Source organism: Exophiala oligosperma (genome assembly GCF_000835515.1).
Source record: "Exophiala oligosperma strain CBS 72588 unplaced genomic scaffold supercont1.3, whole genome shotgun sequence".
NCBI classification, from domain to species: Eukaryota; Fungi; Ascomycota; class Eurotiomycetes; order Chaetothyriales; family Herpotrichiellaceae; genus Exophiala; species Exophiala oligosperma.
In genome coordinates, this window is record NW_015622820.1 from 1,815,731 (window position 1) to 1,837,964 (window position 22,234).

The 22,234-nt window shown below is 50.7% G+C and overlaps 3 protein-coding genes across 3 annotated transcripts; all 3 read left to right on the plus strand.

Moving 5' to 3' along the window:
• The first annotated feature begins 171 nt into the window (after positions 1-171).
• On the plus strand, positions 172-1,420 carry PV06_03455 (uncharacterized protein). Its single transcript, XM_016404243.1, has 3 exons — positions 172-450; positions 499-567; positions 614-1,420. Exons 1-3 carry the CDS (start codon positions 282-284, stop codon positions 1,297-1,299), a joined length of 924 nt encoding a protein of 307 aa, XP_016265248.1. The 5' UTR covers positions 172-281; the 3' UTR covers positions 1,300-1,420.
• A 1,888-nt stretch (positions 1,421-3,308) lies between these two features.
• Positions 3,309-10,488, plus strand: PV06_03456 (uncharacterized protein). Its single transcript, XM_016404244.1, has one exon. The coding sequence runs from the start codon at positions 4,110-4,112 to the stop codon at positions 10,446-10,448; it is 6,339 nt and encodes a 2,112-aa protein (XP_016265249.1). The 5' UTR covers positions 3,309-4,109; the 3' UTR covers positions 10,449-10,488.
• A 2,249-nt stretch (positions 10,489-12,737) lies between these two features.
• Positions 12,738-20,483, plus strand: PV06_03457 (uncharacterized protein). The gene is made up of 4 exons (XM_016404245.1): positions 12,738-13,311; positions 13,388-13,558; positions 13,626-19,391; positions 19,446-20,483. Exons 1-4 carry the CDS (start codon positions 13,108-13,110, stop codon positions 20,190-20,192), a joined length of 6,888 nt encoding a protein of 2,295 aa, XP_016265250.1. The 5' UTR covers positions 12,738-13,107; the 3' UTR covers positions 20,193-20,483.
• The last annotated feature ends 1,751 nt before the right edge of the window (positions 20,484-22,234 follow it).

Consider the following 22,234-nt stretch of genomic DNA (forward strand, 5'->3'; position numbering starts at 1 on the left):
GGCGTCCTCCAACCTGAATGATCTTTGATCACAATCACTCAAGGGTTTTGCTTAATGTTATTCGGTTGACCCCCGAGCGTGAAAACGGGCTGAAAAAGCAGCATGTTTCTAATCCATTTTAGCTGCCAAGCTTGCCAGCCAGCAGCGGCAAGTAGCGACTCCGCAGAAGAAGTATTGACTAGCTCGTAATAAAGTCGTGGATCATCATCGACGTTTGCCTGCCGAACGCCTTTCCAGAGCAGCTTGTCCACCACTGCATCTCTCAACCTCGACCGCCAGTCATGTCGTACGATCCTAGAGAACACTTTCAACAGATCCAGAGGACGCTGCAGCAGCGTCGTGGTCAAGGCTTCGGAGGAGTTCCGGGAGGCGGTGCTGCAGGTCGAGGTCTTATTGCTTTGATCGGTTTGGGCGTTGCCGGAGTGGTCTTGTCCAACTCCATATTCAACGGTATTTATGCCCCGGGGACCTCTGTATGAGCCTGTCTGACAGAAACAGTTGACGGTGGTCACCGCGCGATCAAGTACACTAGGGTATCTGGAGTGTCAAAAGAGATCTATAACGAAGGTAAGTAGTTACGGACCATGTATGGCGGTAACTGACAGACTTTCAGGCACACATCTACGGATACCTTGGTTCGAAACACCTATCGATTACGATGTACGAGCGAAGCCGAGAAACGTCGCATCCTTGACCGGAACGAAGGATCTCCAGATGGTCAACATCACATGCCGTGTATTGTCCAGACCTCGAGTTGAAGCACTACCTCAGATCTACCGTACCCTTGGTACTGACTACGACGAGCGAGTACTGCCGTCAATCGTCAACGAAGTTCTCAAAAGCGTGGTGGCGCAGTTCAACGCCAGTCAATTGATCACACAGCGAGAAAATGTTGCCAGATTAGTCCGGGATAACCTTACGAGAAGAGCTGCAAGATTCAATATCATGCTTGACGATGTCTCGCTGACGCACCTCTCTTTCTCGCCTGAGTTCACCGCTGCCGTCGAGGCGAAGCAAGTTGCACAACAAGAGGCTCAGAGAGCAGCCTTCATTGTTGACAAGGCGAGACAGGAGAAACAGGCAACGGTCGTTCGGGCTCAGGGTGAAGCCAGATCCGCCGAATTGATTGGCGATGCTATCAAGAAGAGCAGAAGTTATGTCGAATTGAGGCAAATAGAGAATGCTCGCAACATTGCAAGCATTCTGCAAGAAGCGGGAGGCAAGAACAAACTCTATCTCGATGCTCAGGGTCTTGGCCTCAATGTCCATGCCGGCGAGGACAGCGTCTCGAAGAAGTAAACGGGCGTGCATCAATATGGTCATATGTATTCTACTAGGGCAGAAATCTCGAAAAGGCTACTTCTTTCTAGCCTTCTGTTAGCGATCGATACTACCAATGTAACAATTCTTCACTCGAAAACTTTGGCTATGATCTTTGCAGATGATTTACCATTCTCTTACCTTGAGTTAAAGGACCACGACAGGGGCTTCATGATCTCTGTATACCACTATGGCGTATAGTACTCCATTTTCAGTCAAGAAGCAGACTCTCAGTAAAGTTACGAATGACGGGTGAACAGCATCAGTATGGACCTTGAAACGCTCCTCAACATACAGAATTGGAGAGTCAGTTTGATCCAACGATCCTTCTCCTTCCAAGTATATACCTTGCATTAGACTGCATCTCGATTTTGGTAGTCTTGAAGAGATCTGGATGGCATACAGATACAAAGTCGAAGTCACGACATCAGATTGACGTGAACTCTCAGCCATCCCCCATGCTCAGAATATTTCCTTGTTTATCTTTGCATAACTGGCAACAAAACCTTGTAGAAACAATCAACACACAGGGACATATCATGATCCCTAGCCACCAGAGAAAAAGGCATTCTTGGATGTGAGGCTGTTGAGAGCATGAAGTATTCTTGCCGCCGTAAAGCAGCGACTTCTCTAAAAGGAAATCCAGCCGAGGCGCTAAATAGTCAAAGCACAACAAATCCAACAGACCATTCTTTCAATGCGATGAAGAGTTTCTTGTCCCAAGATGCCCCGTCCTAGGCGTGTATTGTGCTTTTCAGAATAATGGGTACATTGTATGGCTTTGTATGGCTTTGTATGACTTACTGACAGTGATCAAAGTTAAAAAATCCTACTCCTGTGGCAAAGACACGACCAGAAATACTTCGTCAAACGTCACCTTACAGTCAGATGGTGCAGATGCACAGAGAATCCTGGAGAGCTCAAGAGGCACACAACTCTATGTCCAGAGGGACAACAACCGGAAGGCTTCCTCCTGAGATTGAAGCAACACGGATGAAAGGCATGGTAGGAGCAGGAAATGGCAACCTCCTCCAAGTGGAAGATCTTTCTGCTTTGGACTTCTCAGGAGATCCAAGGGGCCCACGACCCGGCTTCATCAGGCTGGACAGGTAGGCAATGGTGATTGAGAGACGTTCTTCCCGTCTCTCAGGATTGATGCCCACGAGATCTCACCCTCCAAGAAGATCATCTTGCTGCCAATAGCACCACCTGATGTAAAAGGGCCTAGCAATCCAGGCACAGGAATGACTTTCCTGGAGAAGCAGGATACCACTGTCACTCGAATTCCCTGTCTCGTGCCTACATGAGGGAAAGTACACAACCCGTCGGAGTTCACTTAGCCTTTTTCCAAGTGACCCATCAAGTCTTGTGGCCCAGTCTGCAACAGATCTGACAGATATCGATATTCATCTCAAGGCTGAAGCAGGGTGGCAGTGAGAACCATTTGTCTTCAAAGGATCAGCTTCATGGAAGTTTCCTGAATGATCTGACTAAGTCAGTGGTGTATATTGGGCCCGATCCTCCTTGTTCCTGTGGGCAGTCACTATCAATGCTCTTGAGTGTTGGAACTCTGGCCTCGCCCTCATCTATTGCTCCAAGCATGACATAGGAACAACGGAATGCTCCAATGGCACTGTTATTTGCCCATATTTATTCGTGCACTGGTCTGCAGCAGCCGTATAAAGTCGCAAAATGGTGATCATATGATGGTTCCTAGCTCTTTCTAAGGGGCTGCTGCGGTCCATGTGCTCCACTGGCATCGAAGTACAGGCATGCATGAAGTCGCCTCAAGGCGAGATTGCTGAAGAGGGGCCTTCTTCGGATGCATTGGAAAGGTGGTGGCGAACAGTCCTCTGTCGACTTTGAGGCCGGCACTCAATCTGCCGAGTGTAAAGATGTCATGAGATCAAAGCTGAGATTCATATGATATCAATATCCAAGGCCCATTCTTAGCGTTCTTGTCTCGCAGCACTTTTCACAAGAACAATGGGAAATCAGGAAAGGGGTAACATCAAATAATGAATTTGATGCTGGCGTTCTGATGAGCGCCGAGCCATGCCTTCACACAATCAGGGACTGGGGAGGATCGCAGAGCAAGGAGCTGCGATATTCCCATTATCCTCCCATCCAATTTAATTCCTGGCTGCACAAGCAACACACAAACCTCACCACTTATTCTGCTTTCAGGCCTTTCTTCTTGGACAAATTGGACACTGGCAATCAGGCCATTGGCGACATTGCAAAACCTCAAAAGACATCATCCTCCAGCGCAGCGGCGACGCCTCCTCCTCAATTCTTCTCTCAGAGCCTTCCCTCAACTTCAGCCCACCACGTCAACAGCAAGTACGAATCCAAATTCGACATCTTCAATAGTGGTTCCTTGGACATCCTCCAGTCTCACTATCCTGCTGGCCATTGCGAGTTGGCAGACTATCGCCGGCTCTGGTCTTGACGCTCCGAATCATCTCTGCGCGTAATTCAGGAGTCAACGCGAATTGAGGGACAGCCTCAAAACCTCTGGACGACTCTCCTCACGACAAGATTGTGCAGAAAACAACTGAAGACCTAGTCTCTAGAATCAGAGATTGGTCTTGACCTGCTGGCGCTTCAAACACTCGGCTTCCAAAATTTCGTTGACCAACATCGCTCTTCAATCTCAAAATATTACAACACTGATTGGAGAATCATCTGCGCTATCGCGGTGGTCCGAAGCAACGTGCCTCAAATTACACTCCAGAACCTAGTCTCGTCTTCCAAACCCATTGCGTCAACGACTTCCCAATTTTACGATGGGGAAGGAAAAGGAAAAAGCCAAAGGAGAAGACCTGGTGGAAGACATTCCCGACCACTGTAATACCATTCCAAATAGTGACAACAGCCTTGCTGTAACTACTGGAGGTGTATTAGACTGCAGGATATCAACGAAACCTTCGGGCGGCTCTACCAATGTCAGATCTCGCAGAAGGCCCCAGCTTCGGCCTCGCCCTGTACGTCGCCCTCAAGAGATACGCGACTCGGTTTTCACGAAAGCCAACGTTGCCGTAAATGTTGTACCTTTGCCGCAAGCTTCTGAGTTGTTTCTGGCATTGGCCTCGCTCAGTGGTAACCAGGACAATTTTCAAGAGCTCAGTGCTGCCCTTGGAGCAGGATTTGACCCTCAAAAGATCCAAAAGTCGACTTACAAGGAACCTGTCAAGAATAAATCGGCCAGGGCTCGCCAATATTTTCGAGGATACACCCCTTCGTACAATGGGCTAGACCATACCAAACCTCCGCTCCACGATATCTATGATATGTTCCTCGACATGGCAGAAAAAGCGCTTACGCGCGATTTCGAGGAAGCCTGCAGTATTTTCGAAGGGAACGAGTTGTCGGTGTTCACCTTGTGCTCTGGCACAGATTCTCCTGTTGTTGCGACATCTCTCATTAGCCGAGCTTTGAAGCAATTGGGCATGAACAATTTCAATGTCAATCATGTGGGAAGCTGCGAGATCGAGCCTAGCAAACAGGCCTTTTTGGAAAGAAACTTCCATCCCAACGTTTTGTTCCGAGATGTTACCGACTTCATCAAGCATGCCGAAAACCCCAAGGATGACAGATACCTGCCGCGGACAGCATACGGAGCACCAGCTCATCCACCGAATAATGTGAACATTCTCGTGGCAGGGGCATCCTGTGTAGACTTCTCAAGTCTTCGAAATAACGAGACTCGACCAGAGTTTGATCCTACAGGTCAGCAAGGCGGTGAATCTTCATCGACCTTTGCAGGGGTCTTTGCTTATGTTGAAGTTTACCGGCCTAACTTGGTCATCTTGGAGAACGTTGAAGCAACAGAGTGGCAAACCATTTTGGAGCGATTTCAAGAGATACGGTATCAATGCCAGGTCGTCAAACTGGACAGCATCAATTTCTACGTCCCACAAACACGTAACCGATCCTACTGCATCGTCGTCGATATGGATCAAGCTGCGCGGGTCGATCTCAAGCTCGGACAAGCAATCGCGAACTGGGTCCAACTATTTGCCTATTTCCAGAAACGCGCAACATCGCCCTATCCGTCTTTCCTACTTGACGACTCGGATCCACGCCTCATCTTGGAAAAGGCCAAGGATGCCTCCGTCGCGTCAATAGCAGGCTCTCCGGAGTGGGAGGCTGGTCGCAAGCGTCACTATGTCAAGCGGACTGAGCTCCAGCTTGGTTATGAAAACCCTTACACCCAGTTGAAAGAGCATCCTCCTTGTAACATGGACAACTACGTGTCGCAAACATGGGCCATGAGCCAAACAGAGCGGGTGTTAGACCTTCTTGATATCCACTACCTGAAAAATGCCATGAGTGCTCAGCGACGGAAAAAGACAACGAATTATGATATGCGATTCAAACACCGAAATATCAATGTCACCCAAAATGTTGATCGAGATACAGATTCTCGAAAATGGGGCATCGTGGGCTGCATAACCCCACGAGGAGACCTCTACGACACCCTTCTAGGGCGACCCCTAGTTGGTAGTGAAACCTTTTCCTTGACAGGGTTGCCCATTGGGGACCTCAATGTTAACAGGGAGACGTCTTCAATGCTTCAAGATTTAAGTGGCAATGCAATGACGACAACCGTGATCGGCGCAGCAGTGATGAGCGCAGTTCTTGCTTTCCGGAAGCAGGAGAAGCAGAAAGTTGGGTTCTTCGATGAGTACGTCCAAGCAGTGCGTTCGAATGACACAAATTCCAAGCAAATATCGGAGGTCATGCATTTGACATGGCAACAAAATGCTCCGGAAAATGAAAATTTCACCCATATCTCTCAACAAGCAGGTGCTCTTACCACTCCGTCGCTTGAACATCTTGTCGACGCAGTGCACAAGTCAACTCCGTACTGCCGTTGCGAGAGCCTCGGTCAGCATACTGCAGCAGAATTGACGTTCTGTCCCGACTGTTTCTACACTGTCTGCACTCATTGCTGCAGAAGACCTCATGGTGGCATGGATAATCTCGTGGTCGATGACAGGCGCCCAATGAGTGAATTCGCACGTGAACTTACTCTGATGCTGCCTGCAGTCCTTGCTCTGAAGCTGGCATGTAGCATAAACGACCTTCCTCAGTTTTCATGTGGAGAGTGGACATCCCACAACGACAAATTTGCTGAACAAGTTCGATATCTCCTTTTCGCCGCACTGAACGAGACGGTTCGCTTTCAAGGGACAAGATTCGACCGCACATGGAGGGCCATTTACGATTCGAGATTTGCAAAACTTGAACTGGAATTTGTTCCCGGACCCCTTTGTGATGGCACCAGCATGATCTCGTCTACCCTGCAACCTGTATGGCGACTTTTTGCGAAGCCCATGAACACGGAGCCGGTAAAGAGTAAGCTAAGAAGCCTCTTCCAACATCATATCGCGGAGATGTCAGTGGATACCAGCCTATTTTCAGGCACTTGGGCGTTCTGGAATGGCATCCACAAGCAGAAGGTCACAATCCGAGCATTTGGATCCAGGGTGCCGTCATGGAGAAATCATCTTGGTCTTGAATATGAAGCAAATACCGACGACCGTGTCTTCACGCAGCTGGAAGTCAAACCTTCAAACAATAAAGAGGAATACCTGCCGACTTCGATTTGCGGAAACTACATGCTGCTGCCCGACTGCCCTGCTGCAGGTCAGACCCTGCACAAGAAAGTCTTGTCCAATGAGTCCGACATTCCAGTTTTCATGTACCTGAAACCAGGTCCTTTACAAGATGCTCGGTGGGACTCCGTTGTGATTTCAGAACAGCCAGCTCATCGAGACATGCCAGATGAACGCTCAACCTTAATAAAGCTTCGTCCCGGGTGGAGTTTTCCCCATGGACCTGACCAAGCTCTTTTGCCATCAGAGCAAGAAGTTGAATGTGATGTGTTCAGCAACTGGACAGATTTTCCCGACCTCCATATGGGCACTGCTGATCAGGAAAACGAAATCAAGATATCACGCCCCAGTATTCTTCCACCACCAGAATATACACGGAAGAGTTGCGATGACGCAGGAATGACAATTTTGAGTTTAACCATACCCCTGGATATGGCGTACAAAGATCAGTGGGCTCTTGAGAAAGCCATCTCCGTTGAGCTCGAAGACAAGCCTGAGGCGCTGAAAGACTTTGTCGCGTTTCTGAATCATGCTACCAACCTCCTTGACTCTTCTGCAGAATGGAGCAAGATAAGTGTTGCAGGGGGTTGGATCTGTCGCACGTGTCTTCCAAAACCTCCCGACCTTGAATGGGTGATCAAAGACAAGGTTCTCACAGCCATTGAGAATCCAAAGCAAGCAACAGATTTCGAGCACGCGCTAGAAACACGCCCGAAAGCGGCCACGGCTATAGTGGCAAGAAGTACGGATACAGCTCTCCTTACCATCAAGGTCAACCTGAAGACTTTGGCACATCGTGCTTCATCCCTCCTGTACAAACCTGGCAAACTGGAGCTGATGTCGACTGCCGAATGGCGCATCATCCATTACAACCGCTTTGCCCTTCATCCAAATTTTGGCCCTTTCGGCCTTGGTTCAAACGATAGTGATGTCCCAATCTCGTACAGAACCATCGGAAAGCGGACCTTATGGCACTCCCAACGGCAGATCTTATCTTGGATGCGAAACATGGAAGACAAACCTGAGACGTGGAAAGAGCTATGTCAGATCGAGTGTCGACTCCCTTCTCTTAGCCTGAACGTTGAAGTCAGAGCTTTTTCTGAGAAAGTTGTTCGAGGCGGCATCATCGCAGACAATGTTGGAGGTGGCAAGACCACCAGCTCTCTGGCACACATCTACCATAACTACACACGAGCACGAGCACGACCAACTATGGATGCCACAGCGCATGATTCATCTGGTCTTGTTGATAGCGATGCCACATTGGTACTTGTTCCTAAAAATATCTTGGCACAGTGGGTGAAAGAGCTTAACGAATGCATCCCGTCGTGGACTGTGTTGACTCGGAATAAGAAAGACAGAACGGCTAAGCCATGCGACCAGAAACCATTCTCACCCTACTACATTGTGGTCACGAAGACATCAGAACTCCTCTCCTATTCCATCGAAGATTTCCAAAACGCCGCTCTAATACTCGTCCCGTTCAACATCTTGGAAGAAGATCAATACTACGAACATATGCAAGATCTGGCTTGTGCGCCGCACGTGCCAACAATTCCCGGTCGTGCTTTCAAACAATGGTTAGATCAAGCGATACAGGGCTTGCGTTCTGTCTGTGAATCCCTGCCATCTGAAATTCCAAAAGCATGGGCGGATTGGGACAAATTACGCTCCGAGATCCCGGCTTATGACCGATTTCCTGAACCTTTGAATCGTAAAATCAAGAAAACACAGAATGCTGGACGTTCAAAGACTGCTGCTGCCGATGATAAGACCGACGAAACCTCAGACGAAGATTTCCGAAAAGATTTTGAGAATAAGCTACAAGCCTTCCGAGACAAGGACAAGTTTGAGCCGCTTTTTCATTTGTTCCACTTCTCAAGAGTCATTGTGGATGAATTTACTTATGTTTCTGGAAAGAGTCTCCTTTCTCTGCTCAAGATTAGCGCACAGGCAAAGTGGTTGCTTTCCGGTACGCCTCCGATCCATGACTATGATAGTGTCAACACTATGGCCAAACTCCTGGGCACCCGTGTGGCTATCTTTAACGAGCAAGAAGGCAAGTTTGGATTCGGAAAAGACGGCAATAAAATGGTCAAAGACAAATCCGAATCTCAAGAGTTCAGAGCTTTACAGAATGTCGTGTCTGCCGGCTACAAGAAGAGTGTATATGAGCACGCAGAGGCCTTCTTGAACACATTCGTCCGCAAAAACAAACCACCAACTAATGGAATCAAAGTGAAATCTCACAAGCGCTCTTTTGCTCTTTCGCCTTCAGAGACACTGGTGTTGGACATGGTGAACAATGCCATAGATCGGAGTATCTGTGATTTTACACGGAAGACTCCAAGCCCCAGACATGCGAAGGACGGCCTACAGGGTCAGATCAGAGCAGCAGCCGAGAGTTGTGGAAGTCCCGAAGCTGCACGTCTTTGTGTCTCGTCATACCTCCACACCATCCTTGATCTCCATCAGAATGGAGCACAGGAGTACGAGGAGGAAGCTTTGTCGATCTTGAAACAAGAATTTGAGACAAGTCTCCTCCAGATGGCAAGCGAGCTTCTTGAGAAGCTGCAGAATTTGTGGTACGGCGACAAGGATCATGCGGCCACCAAAGTCTTTGACACGCTCATCGAAGAGATGAAACGTGCAGACATCGACGAGATCGATGTCGTCCCTCTGCTAAGACAACTCTCACAATATGCAGAGGCAAACCCCGTGGTGCCCAAGAAGAATTGGGACAGCCTTACTCCCTCCTCAAAGGAGAAGGAGGTTGACACCCGGACGACTCGCGTCCGGGACCTCATCCCATCCCTCTCAGAGGGCATGGGGCGAATGAGGTTCCTGAACCTGGTGTCCTCTGTCGTTAAGGCAGAGGCACTCCAGGGATGCAGTGCCTGTGGCCATCAAGAGACGGACTATGACCTGGTCCAAGTCTCAGTCAAGTGCGGCCACATCGTGGCCTGTTCAGGATGTGCCTCGGGGTCCTCGCACCCAACTGGGTGCTGCCACTTGTTCCGCCCCGACAACGTCGACCGGGCGAGCCGGTTTGTCCGGCAACTGGACGCCGGGGTCCAGGGGGTCTCAGACCTCGTGAGAGGCACGATGGCACAAAAGGCCATCTCTCTCATCAAGGGGCGGATTCCCCCGGCGGAATCCGTCGTTGTGTTCATGCAGTTTGCATGGACAAAGGACCTCTTTATCGAGGGGTGCCACCAAACCAACATCGCCGTGTGCGATGGCTGGAGAGGTGGCACCTCTTCGATTGAAGAGTTCAAGCAGGCGGCGGGGGCAGGGCAGGCTGTCCTCGTCTTGAAGGTGGACTCGGAGGACTCGGCGGGCCACAACCTGCAAGTGGCCAACCACGTGGTTTTTTTGGGCCCGGTGATGGGCATGTCGAAAGAGGAGAGGGCCGCGACGATGGAGCAGGCAGTTGGCCGCTGCCGCCGACATGGCCAGCAAAAGCTGGTCCATGTCTGGCATTTGGCTCCTGAGTCTTTGTAGGAAGGAGGAGGGTGTGTGTGGTTGTCTGTGTGGCTGGGCGGGGCGTGGTTGTGTGGTTGGTTGTTGGAGTATTCTAGATAGAAAAAATGAAATGAAAAAAAACACATGTGTCTCATTGTGCAATAAGTGAACATCATGTTTCCAGTAACTCGTTAGTCTTAGCGACATGTATACATCCTATTAAGATATCGGAGATCGCGACATGGCATCGCGGCGAACGTCTTATGCGAAGGCATATCATTGATATGATTGTGTCGACCACCTCACATGTCCAGTGTTGTGACATCGCGATATGAGGTCGCGGCGAACGTCTTTTGCGACGCACATTGCCCATAGAATTATGTTGGCCACCTTACCCATCAGCAATTGGCACATCGCGAAATGATATCGTGGCGAACGTCTTTCGCGATGCACATCGCTGATGACCTTCTGTGGCACTCTACACCTATTAGACAAGCCATGTGAGACTTGTAATGACGGCCATTATGATTCTAACAATGAAGGTGTTATTGTGTCCCCTTCATACGTTGTTGTCGATCATCATGACCTTTATGCCATTATCGAAATCCCCTACTAACGAGGGGCGACAGCCTTGCACGTGAGCGTAGGTGGGGGGATTTGGACTCGCCTGCGCTTCCGATACAAGAAGCATCAGAATTAGTATACCTAGGCACGGTGCACAGTGTCCGCCTCGATCCTAAGATTACTCGTATCATTACTGTGTACCCAGCACCATCGCCGAGTCTCCGCGTGGTCTACAGATCTACTTACCCTCTTCCCGTTTTATTCAGTTTTTTTCGATACGAAAGAAATGGATTGATGAGATCAAGCCCCCCTTGTCAATGCCAGCCAAAATAGTGCCCGAAGCTTGCATCGCTGGGGGCCCAACAACTATATTTAGTGCCAATTCCTGCGCGCCTAGCGCGCAGCCCATCGACAACGAAGAGTTGGGGCTGAAAATTGTCGGTCGGTTTGTGACTGGGACCTACGGTACAATAGAGTACTGTACAATGTGCGAAAAATGCTCGAGTGTTCTCGTACTCGTACTGCCGAACGGGGTATCCCCTGAGAAGTTTGGTACCAGATCTCACCTTTCAGCCCGTTGCAGATCAGAGACCAATCGTACTCGATAGCTTCAGCTTCGGCGATCGAAGAAAGGGACCTCGTACTCGTGCTCGTACTCGTTCCGCGTTTCTTATCTACGAGTGTGGGATCAAGAGAACCGATAAAAAAAACCCAGGTCGTTGTCTAGAAATGAAAAAAGGATCGGGATTATTGGAATCGGTGGATTAATTGCTATCGAACGAAGCCAACACCGGACTCCGAAATTGTATCTTGACAGGGGGCGGAGTCCGCATGCAGCGCCACAAGATCATTATCGATCTCGGAAATCAGGCGGTCCATGAGGCTGAACAGATGATTTTCTCTTTGACGGGACGGATGCCACCATATACGACATACGAAGGGGATCCATCTGTGCGACCGCCTTTACCCGGTGAGATCATCTCTGCTTCTCGTGCATGGGGCGTTGAGAGGGACAGATGATCTTTCTCTTCCTCCTTCTGACCGCAGATGCATTGGGGTACTTGGTAGCTTGGAGGGCGTCAGTGGCGGCGGGTGGGAAGCAAGCCTCGGTACATTTCGATCGGACGAGTTACGGGTAGGGGAAAGGGAAAAGCTGGAGGTGACGGCATTGTTTCCCACCGGCGCTCAAAGGTCTCAACAAAGAGGATTGTTGTAGTGTAAAAAAAATTGTTGGAGATGGGGATGGGCTCAAAGTTCAATCGGGAATAATGGAAATGCCTGGGTGTGTTTGGCGGGCAGCGAATCGATCGACGGCTGGTGGCGAGCCTGAAGGGAGAGACATCCAGTCAGATGAAGCCGGAGACCCTGGGTGAAGGGGGGTTTGTTGACCCTGGCTCGTTAGCCCCGGCGACTCAGTGAAGCTGTGCTCCCAACTGAAAAATGCCCACTCTGAGTTTGACCCTGCACTCGTTCGTGCTCCGTTGGCCTCCTGTCAGTAGTTTCTGGTGAAATGGTCCTCTGTGACAGTTTCCACTCTGAGGACGCATGGGAGGCGTGGTGAGGAGCGTGCGGTGCCCCGAAGGAGAGCAAAATAGACACTGTGATTGACGGGAACAAATTGGTGATGCGCTTCTTGTCCGGCCCGCCTGTTTTTTGGCGACACCACGCTAGACCCCTTTTCGCGCCTCCATTCAACAGCTCAATGCACAGGACACTTTTTTTACTTAGATCCAATCGTACTCGGACGGGCTTGTGTCTCACTAAAACACAAAACTACATCACCGTCGAGTACGGAGTAGTAGATTATTATACCTTGCATCGTGGTGCTACTTGCTACTGCTGTTGCATTTGCTGACTTCAACAATCCTCCCGCTCCTACTCTTCCTACTCTTCCTCCTCTCTTCTGCCAACAACACGAGAAAACCTGACCTGTCCATTCCTTACCTCTTCCTACCTTCCTACCTTACCAAAAGACTTTCTCCTGGGTCTGTGTTTGGGCGAGTTGTGGTTTCATTGATTGGCGTGTTTTTCCAGATTCTCCTTTTCCCTCACACCCTCCTCAAAACCATATCGACACCGACGCGAGACTCGGTCCCCCTCTCGAGTTGCATGAGATAGTTTCTTCCCTATAATCATGGCTCCCAGCACCAATGCTGTCAATGGGGTCAACGGCACCTCAGCTCGCCGCTCCACGCTGGTCAATGGCACACCCAGCGAGTGGCAGTCGAAGCACAAGCTTGCACCACATTTCATCGGTGGAAACAGATTAGAAAAAGCTGCTCCGAGCAAAGTAAAAGACTTTGTACAAGCTCAAGATGGGCATTCAGTCATTACTTCAGTACGTTGAACGCTGAGAATGAAAAGGTTTTGGTGCGGGGGAAAAGAAAGCGCAGCTGACACGGGGACCCTTATAGGTGCTCATCGCGAACAACGGTATTGCAGCGGTCAAAGAGATCCGTTCAGTACGAAAATGGGCCTACGAGACATTCGGCGACGAGCGGGCCATCCAGTTCACCGTGATGGCCACGCCCGAAGATTTGCAGGCGAACGCAGACTACATCCGTATGGCGGATCAATATGTCGAAGTAGGTGGCGATGCTAGCAGCATTACTGAAGGAGAAATGGACTCCGACTGACAATGCTTTCTTCTAGGTCCCTGGAGGCACGAATAACAACAACTATGCCAACGTAGAACTGATTGTCGACGTTGCCGAGAGAATGAACGTCCACGCAGTCTGGGCTGGCTGGGGTCACGCCTCCGAAAACCCCAAGTTGCCAGAATCGCTGGCAGCCTCACCAAAGAAGATCATCTTCATCGGCCCACCTGGTTCCGCCATGCGGTCGCTCGGTGACAAGATCTCCTCCACAATCGTCGCACAGCACGCACAAGTACCCTGTATTCCTTGGTCAGGAGAAGGGGTCGACGAGGTGGAAATTGACAGCGAAGGAATCGTCACCGTTCACGATAATATCTATGACAAGGGCTGTGTACATTCACCCGAAGAGGGTCTGGAAGCTGCAAAGAAGATCGGTTTCCCGGTCATGGTGAAAGCCTCCGAAGGTGGTGGTGGCAAAGGTATCCGAAAAGTCGAGAACGAAGCCGAGTTCACCAGTCTCTACAACGCCGCGGCGAGCGAAATTCCCGGTTCTCCCATCTTCATCATGAAGCTTGCAGGCAATGCCCGGCATTTGGAGGTGCAGTTGCTGGCCGATCAGTACGGAAATAACATTTCCCTGTTTGGCAGAGATTGTTCCGTCCAGCGAAGGCACCAGAAAATCATTGAAGAGGCCCCTGTCACGATCGCAAACCCAGACACCTTCCACTCCATGGAAGATGCCGCCGTCCGACTGGGTGAATTGGTCGGCTATGTATCGGCTGGTACTGTGGAATATCTCTATTCTCATGCAGACGACAAATTCTACTTTTTGGAGTTGAACCCCCGTCTCCAGGTGGAACATCCCACCACCGAAATGGTCAGCGGTGTCAACTTGCCAGCTGCCCAGCTTCAAATCGCCATGGGTATTCCTCTCCACCGCATCCGTGACATTCGCTTGTTGTACGGCGTAGACCCCCATACCGCGACCGAGATCGATTTCCATTTCAAGGACCCGGCCAGCATGAAGACTCAGCGTCGTCCCAGACCAAAGGGCCACACCACTGCTTGCCGTATCACGTCCGAAGATCCTGGCGAGGGTTTCAAGCCATCCAGCGGTACCATGCACGATCTCAATTTCCGTTCGAGCTCGAACGTCTGGGGTTACTTTTCCGTGTCCTCGGCTTCCAGTATCCACAGTTTCTCTGACAGTCAGTTTGGTCATATCTTCGCCTACGGCGAAAACCGACAGGCTTCCAGAAAACACATGGTCGTTGCCTTGAAGGAATTGAGCATTCGTGGTGATTTCCGAACCACCATTGAATATTTGATCAAGCTCTTGGAAACTCCTGCCTTTGAAGACAATACCATCACCACTGGCTGGCTGGATCAGTTGATCTCCAACAAACTGACTGCTGAGCGACCTGACCCAATGCTCGCCGTGCTTGCCGGTGCGCTGACGAAAGCCCACCTGGCAAGCGAAGCCTGCATTTCCGAGTACCGCAAGGGTCTGGAGAAGGGTCAAGTGCCTTCGAAGGATGTTCTCAAGACGGTTTTCCCCGTGGAATTCATCTATGAGGGCCAGCGATACAAATTCACCGCCACCAGAGCAAGTCTCGACAGCTACCATATCTTCATCAACGGTTCGAAGTGCCTAGTCGGTGTCCGAACACTGGCCGACGGTGGTCTGTTGATGCTTGTTGCAGGAAGATCTCACAGTCTGTATTGGAAGGAAGAGGCGACTGCCATTCGCCTGAGCGTTGACAGCAAGACTTGCTTGCTGGAACAAGAAAATGACCCTACTCAGCTCCGAACACCGTCTCCTGGTAAGCTTGTCAAGTACACCGTCGAGAACGGTGAACATGTCAAGGCTGGTCAAGCCTTTGCGGAAGTCGAAGTCATGAAAATGTACATGCCTCTAATTGCACAGGAGGATGGTGTGGTTCAATTCCTCAAGCAGCCCGGTGCAACTCTTGAGGCTGGTGACATCCTGGGTATCTTGGCTCTGGATGATCCTTCCAGAGTCAAGACAGCCGAGACCTTCACTGGCAAGCTTCCAGACCTAGGGCCGCCTCAGGTTGTCGGAAACAAGCCCCCTCAACGATTCGCCCTCCTCATCGGTATCTTGCAGAACATCCTGCTGGGCTTTGACAACCAGGTCATCATGGCCTCTACCTTGAAGGAGCTCGTCTCCGTCCTTCGAGATCCTGAACTGCCATATGGCGAATGGTCAGCCAGATCTTCTGCCTTGCACTCGCGTACTCCACAACGGTTGGACGCTCAGCTCTCTCAGATCGTTGAACGTGCACATGCCAGACATGCCGAGTTCCCAGCTAAGCAGCTCCAGAAGGCCATCAACCGTTTCATCGAGGAGAACATGTCCAAGAACGATGGCGTTACGCTCCACGCCACTTTGGCACCTTTGGAGGAGGTCATCTCCCAATACTCTGAAGGCCTGAAGGTTCATGAGTTCTCGGTTTTCACGGGGTTGCTCGATCAGTACTATGAAGTCGAGAAACTCTTTGCTTCAGGGTCCCACAGAGACGAGGATGTCATTCTCAAGCTGAGAGAAGAGAACAAAGATGATATTCTCTCTGTCTGCTACACTGTCCTGTCACACACCCGTGTGTCTGCGAAGAACAATTTGATTGTCTCCATCCTGGAGATGTACCGACCTGACCAGCCCAATGTTGGCAATGTCGGAAAGTACTTCAAGACTTCTCTGCGTCGTCTCACAGAGCTCGAGTCCCGAGCAACTGCCAAGGTTACTCTGAAGGCTCGTGAATTGCTCATCCTATGTGCCATGCCTTCTTTGGAAGAGAGAGTGTCCCAAATGGAGCATATCCTCAAGTCTTCAGTTGTCGAATCCAAATATGGTGAGACTGGTTGGGAACACCGGGAGCCCGACCTGGAGATCTTGAAGGAAGTGGTTGACTCTCGTTACACCGTCTTCGATGTCATTCCTCTGTTCTTTGCCCATCATGATCCATGGGTTGGACTCGCGGCTCTCGAAGTGTACATCCGACGTGCCTACCGTGCGTACACTGTGCGAGAAGTCGAGTACCACAACGATGTTGAACCACCTTTCTACATGTCATGGGATTTTGTCCTCCGCAAGGTTGGGCAATCCGAGTTTGGTCTTCCATTGGCCTCTTCCTATCCATCAGGACAGGCCACGCCGTCCCAGCAGGGCAGCCCGTTCAAGCGCATCACTTCTGTGAGCGATCTGTCATACCTGAACAAATTGCAATCTGAAGACGAACCCACACGGAAGGGTGTTATCGCTCCATGTCACTACCTGGACGAGGTCGATGAGTGCCTGGCCCGCGCATTGGAGGTTTTCCCTAAGGGAACCAAGGAGAAGCGTCCTAGTCCTAATCAACAACATCTCATGCCAACGCTCGACAGTGTTCGCAAACCTCAACCAAAGCTTGAGAGTGTCGATGATGACTTGACCAATGTCTGCAACATTGCCATCCGCGACACTGAAAATCTCCCCGACGCCGAGATTCTCAGCCGCGTTCAGAGCTTGGTCGCAGAAAACAAGGCCGAACTCCTTGCTCGTAACGTTCGTCGCGTCACTTTCATCTGCGGCCACAAGGATGGATCATACCCGGGGTACTTCACTTTTCGTGGAGCCAACTACGAAGAAGATGTGACCATTCGGCACAATGAACCTGCTCTTGCTTTCCAGCTTGAGCTCGGAAGGTTGTCCAAGTTCAAGATCAAGCCTGTCTTCACACAAAACCGAAACATCCACATCTACGAGGCTATTGGCAAGGGCGAGGACAGAGACAAGGTCGTGGACAAACGTTACTTCGTTCGTGCGGTCGTGCGTCCAGGTCGCCTGAAGGATGAAATCCCAACTGCAGAATACTTGATCACTGAGACCGATCGTCTCGTCAACGATATCTGCGACGCTCTTGAGATCATTGGCAACAACAACTCCGATCTTAACCACATCTTCATCAACTTCTCGCCCGTCTTCAACCTACAGCCAAGAGATGTCGAAGAAAGGATCGCTGGCTTCTTGGAACGTTCTGCCAGAAGATTCCTACGACTTCGTATCACTGGAGCAGAGATCCGAATTCTCTGTACGGACCCTGAGACTGGAATGCCATATCCCCTCCGCGTGTTCATCAGCAATACCTCCGGTTATGTGGTCAATGTTGAAAGCTACGTCGAGAAGAAGTCTCGCTCTGGCGAATGGGTATTCGAAAGCATCGGCGGTACGACTAAAGTTGGCTCCATGCATCTTCGGTCCGTATCAACTCCTTATGCCTCAAAGGAGTGGTTGCAACCCAAGCGTTACAAGGCTCATCTTATGGGCACTCAGTATGTTTACGACTTCCCTGAGTTGTTCAGACAAGCAATTGCAAACAGCTGGACAAAGGCCATCGGCAAGCATGCCCCTATGGCCGATTCCAGACCTGAAGTTGGCCACTGCCTTGACTACAACGAGTTGATCCTTGATGACAGCGACAACATCACCGAAGTCTCTCGCGAGCCAGGTACCAATAATTGTGGTATGGTTGCGTGGGTGGTGACAGCCAAGACTCCCGAATACCCTCGAGGCCGGAAATTCGTCATCATCGCCAACGACATCACCTTCCAGATTGGTTCATTTGGTCCTACTGAAGACAAGTTCTTCAACCAATGCACGGAATACGCCCGAAAGCTTGGCATTCCTCGCATTTACTTGTCTGCCAACTCCGGTGCTCGCATTGGCATGGCTGATGAGCTCATCCCACATTTCTCTGTTGCTTGGAACGATGAAGGCAAGCCGGAGTCTGGCTTCAAGTACCTCTACCTTACTCCCGAGAAGAGGAAGCAGCTCACGGAGAAGGAAGTCATCACCGAGGAAATCCAGGAGGACGGAGAGACCCGACACAAGATCACTACCATTGTCGGTAACAAAGATGGTCTGGGTGTTGAATGTCTGCGTGGTTCTGGTCTCATTGCTGGTGCTACCTCCAAAGCTTATGAGGACATCTTCACGATTACCCTCGTCACCTGTCGATCTGTTGGTATTGGTGCTTACCTCGTCCGCTTGGGTCAGCGAGCAATTCAAATCGAGGGCCAGCCAATCATCCTCACCGGTGCTCCTGCGCTCAATAAGGTGTTGGGTAAGGAGGTTTACACTTCCAACCTGCAACTTGGTGGCACCCAGATCATGTACAGAAACGGTGTGTCCCACATGACTGCCAGCGATGACTTCCAAGGTGTGGAAAAGATCGTGGAATGGATGTCTTTCATTCCCGACAAGAAGGGGCAACCAGTGCCAGTTGGTATTGCCGCTGACACTTGGGATCGTGAAATCAGCTTCTATCCACCTCGTGGACCATATGATGTGCGACATCTCATTGCTGGTAAGGCGGATGACGAAGGCTTCGTGTCTGGTCTCTTCGACAAGGACTCTTTCCAGGAGGCTCTTGGCGGCTGGGCGAAGACTGTTGTGGTCGGTCGTGCTCGCCTAGGTGGCATCCCAATGGGTGTCATTGCAGTAGAGACGCGCACTGTCGAGAACGTCATCCCTGCTGATCCTGCCAACGCCGATTCAATGGAACAAGTTGTGCAGGAACCGGGTGGTGTGTGGTTCCCCAACTCGGCTTTCAAGACCGCACAAGCCCTCAAGGATTTCAACTACGGTGAACAGCTTCCAGTCATGATCTTGGCCAATTGGCGTGGTTTCTCTGGTGGTCAACGAGATATGTTCAACGAAGTCCTGAAATATGGTTCGTATATTGTTGACGGCCTCGTCAAGTACGAGCAGCCGGTGTTCGTCTACATTCCTCCATTTGGCGAACTCCGTGGTGGTTCTTGGGTAAGTTCCAAACACTCGGTTTCTGATTGGAGATGATAACTAACCTGCCATTAGGTCGTCGTTGACCCTACCATCAACCCCGAACAGATGGAAATGTATGCTGACGAAGAGTCTCGTGGTGGTGTCCTGGAGCCCGAGGGTATCGTTGGTATCAAGTATCGACGTGAGAAGCAACTCGAGACCATGGCCCGTCTTGATCCCACCTACGGGCAGCTCAAGGCTCAGTCTCTTGCTAAGGACTTGACATCTGAGCAATTGAACGAGATCAAGGTCAAGATGGCGGAACGCGAGCAACTGCTTGGACCTATTTACCAGCAAATCGCCCTTCAATTCGCCGACCTTCACGATCGTGCTGGACGTATGGAAGCCAAGGGTACCATTCGTATGCCACTCAAGTGGCAGAACGCTCGAAGATTCTTCTACTGGCGTCTCCGAAGAAGATTGTCCGAAGAGGTTTTGCTCAAGAAATTGAATGCCAGTTTGGCGGCTGGTGGTGTTGTGCCCACTACTCCCAACGCCATGGCACAAAAGGAGAGCAACCTTGCCATGCTTAAGAACTGGTCTGGCCTGCTCGATGCCGAATTCGAAAAGGACGATCGTAAGGTTGCCGAGTGGTACGAGAGCCACCGAAAGGAGGTCTATGCAAAGATCGATGCTGTCAAGAGTGAAGCCATCAGCAAAAAGGTGTCTGAGTTGCTGATGGGCAACAAGGAAGGTGGTTTGAAGGGTGTGCGTGAGGTTTTGAGCCTTGTGCCTACAAGTGAGAGGGAACAACTTGTCAAGTATCTGACCGGGTCTTGAACAAAATCCCAGGACCATGAAGTGTGATCTGATTGGATGTTGATTTGACCATGATAGCGGGTTTTGTTTCTTGTTGTTCAACAAGGTCAGCGGCGAGCTACCGGTAGGCAAGCAGACCCTTGTTTAAATCAAGACGGGATGGGAAAGAGGTGATTCTTTCGGCTGTTGAGGACTGATTGATTTATCGGCGTTTGTTTGCACTTGATTGAGAGTTTGTGATTGGTTGAGTTATATACTATTCTCCAGATAAGTACTGTAAAGAAAAAGTAAAATGGAGATTATACCCCCCGACCTTGGTTTCTATGTCTGTGGTGAAGTTGTTTTAGATAAGCTAAGCTATAGCAGTTCTCAAACATCAAACATTATTTAAGATGTACGGGGTGGTATTTATCATTTACGGACTATTTGTCGCGAATAGGTAACCTAGCTGGAGGTGCGTAGTATGTATGTACTGCTCTGTGTGGGTGTGGGTCTTTTATAGACCTTTTACAAGTTGTAACATCCCCTCTTCAAGAGCGTCAAGGAATCCCCGACTCCCGCGCCGTCCCCTCGGATGAATTCCCACTTGAGGGCGGTGGCGTTGTAGACGGTCAACTTGCTGAAGCCATAGTGTTCTTGATCCAGGACGTTCGTGATGTTCTTGATGGGTTCGTCGGCGTCGAGGGTGCTGTGGGACTCGATATTGCCCGCCATGCCGTTGATGATGTGTGTCATCTACTCGTGAAGCGACAGGAGAAAGATGTCGTCAGTGATTGGCAACCCATGGGTAGTGAAGTGTCTGATGATTTGAAAGCACAAGATACTTACCGAAGTACCTGGATTGGTAAGGTAGGTGTCGTTCCCGACGATAGATGAAGAGTCGATTGTTCCATTGGCCCCCAGTGGCCAAAGACGTTCGTACCAATGTATATGACTATGGGCTCAAAAGTTAGAGAGAGGAGGGGGAAAGGGGGGAAGTGACGAATTCCCGGGGTCTCTGTTTTTCTTACCCCGACAAATACATGTCGACTTGATGTTCAAGCAGCAAGGCCTCAAAGGCATCACGGACGTATTTTTGATAACTCGACGTTTCGGAACTGTACATTGGTCGGTGACTCATGGCGATGACCCAGGGTGTCTTTGCGCGGTCGACACTTTCGAGATCCCGGACGAGCCACTTGTATTGTTGGTACGATTGGACTTTACTGTAGGGTCCGTCGACGGCGCCAAAAGGTCCACTGTCGGTGATGTAGGTCTGGGACTCGGTCGGGTGGGTCTCGTCGCCTTTGAGGTCGGCTTCGAACGGGTATTCGGGACTGTTGGGGAAATCGGTCTCCCCGTCAATGGCGATGAAGTGGACGGTGCCGTAGTCGAACGAATACCAAAAGTTGCCGACGCCCCCGGTCTCGTCGCCGGGCATGTAGAAGCGATGTTGGTACGTGGTGAAGTTTCTAGCCACCAAAAGTTTTGAGTTTGGGTTCCACGAAATAGCATGGGATGGAAGAGGAGAGGCTGGGGAAGGGTCTGGAGTGAAGCGAGGGAAAAACATTACCTCTGCGACGGTGGACAACTGTAATATGTCAGGTTGGACTTTGAGACCGTCGTGTCGGATTCATCGTCGTTTAGATACGCCGTCAGAAGGTTGCCGGGGCCGTCGAATTCTGCACAGGCGGCTTCGTGGTTTCCCGGAACCACCATGTATGGAATCTTGTTGGTGACTTTGCCGACCCACTGTTGCCACAGATCCCAGTTGGACTCGTACAGGACGCTCATGTCGCCGCCTCGAGGGCTGCCTTGGTTGGGGACTTCCCCCGCCGGTAGGGGGTCGTTGTAGTCGGGCGGGTAGTCTCCCGGGGGGAGTTCAGTCGACGTGCCGTTGTAGCAGACCGGCCAGGAGCTTTCGCACGGGAGGATCCCCGAGTACCAGTCGTCGGCGTAACTCAGGTCCCCTCCGTGCCAGGCGAAAGAGACGCCCTCGTCGACGGCTTGTGTCAGGTGCTTGAACGTGCCGGCGGCGTTGGTGTAGCCCATGTCGTTGAGAACGGCCATGGAGAACGAAGTGT

What these genes read in the sequence shown, in the direction of transcription:
- PV06_03457 (XM_016404245.1), top strand. Translation starts at nt 13,108, where the DNA reads ATGGCTCCCAGCACCAATGCTGTCAATGGGGTCAACGGCACCTCAGCT. An exon ending in GGCATTCAGTCATTACTTCA is followed by an intron (nt 13,312 to 13,387) that starts GTACGTTGAACG and finishes GGACCCTTATAG; the next exon opens with GTGCTCATCGCGAACAACGG. An exon ending in TGGCGGATCAATATGTCGAA is followed by an intron (nt 13,559 to 13,625) that starts GTAGGTGGCGAT and finishes GCTTTCTTCTAG; the next exon opens with GTCCCTGGAGGCACGAATAA.
- PV06_03456 (XM_016404244.1), top strand. Translation starts at nt 4,110, where the DNA reads ATGGGGAAGGAAAAGGAAAAAGCCAAAGGAGAAGACCTGGTGGAAGAC.
- PV06_03455 (XM_016404243.1), top strand. Translation starts at nt 282, where the DNA reads ATGTCGTACGATCCTAGAGAACACTTTCAACAGATCCAGAGGACGCTG. An exon ending in GTCCAACTCCATATTCAACG is followed by an intron (nt 451 to 498) that starts GTATTTATGCCC and finishes TGACAGAAACAG; the next exon opens with TTGACGGTGGTCACCGCGCG. An exon ending in AAAAGAGATCTATAACGAAG is followed by an intron (nt 568 to 613) that starts GTAAGTAGTTAC and finishes ACAGACTTTCAG; the next exon opens with GCACACATCTACGGATACCT.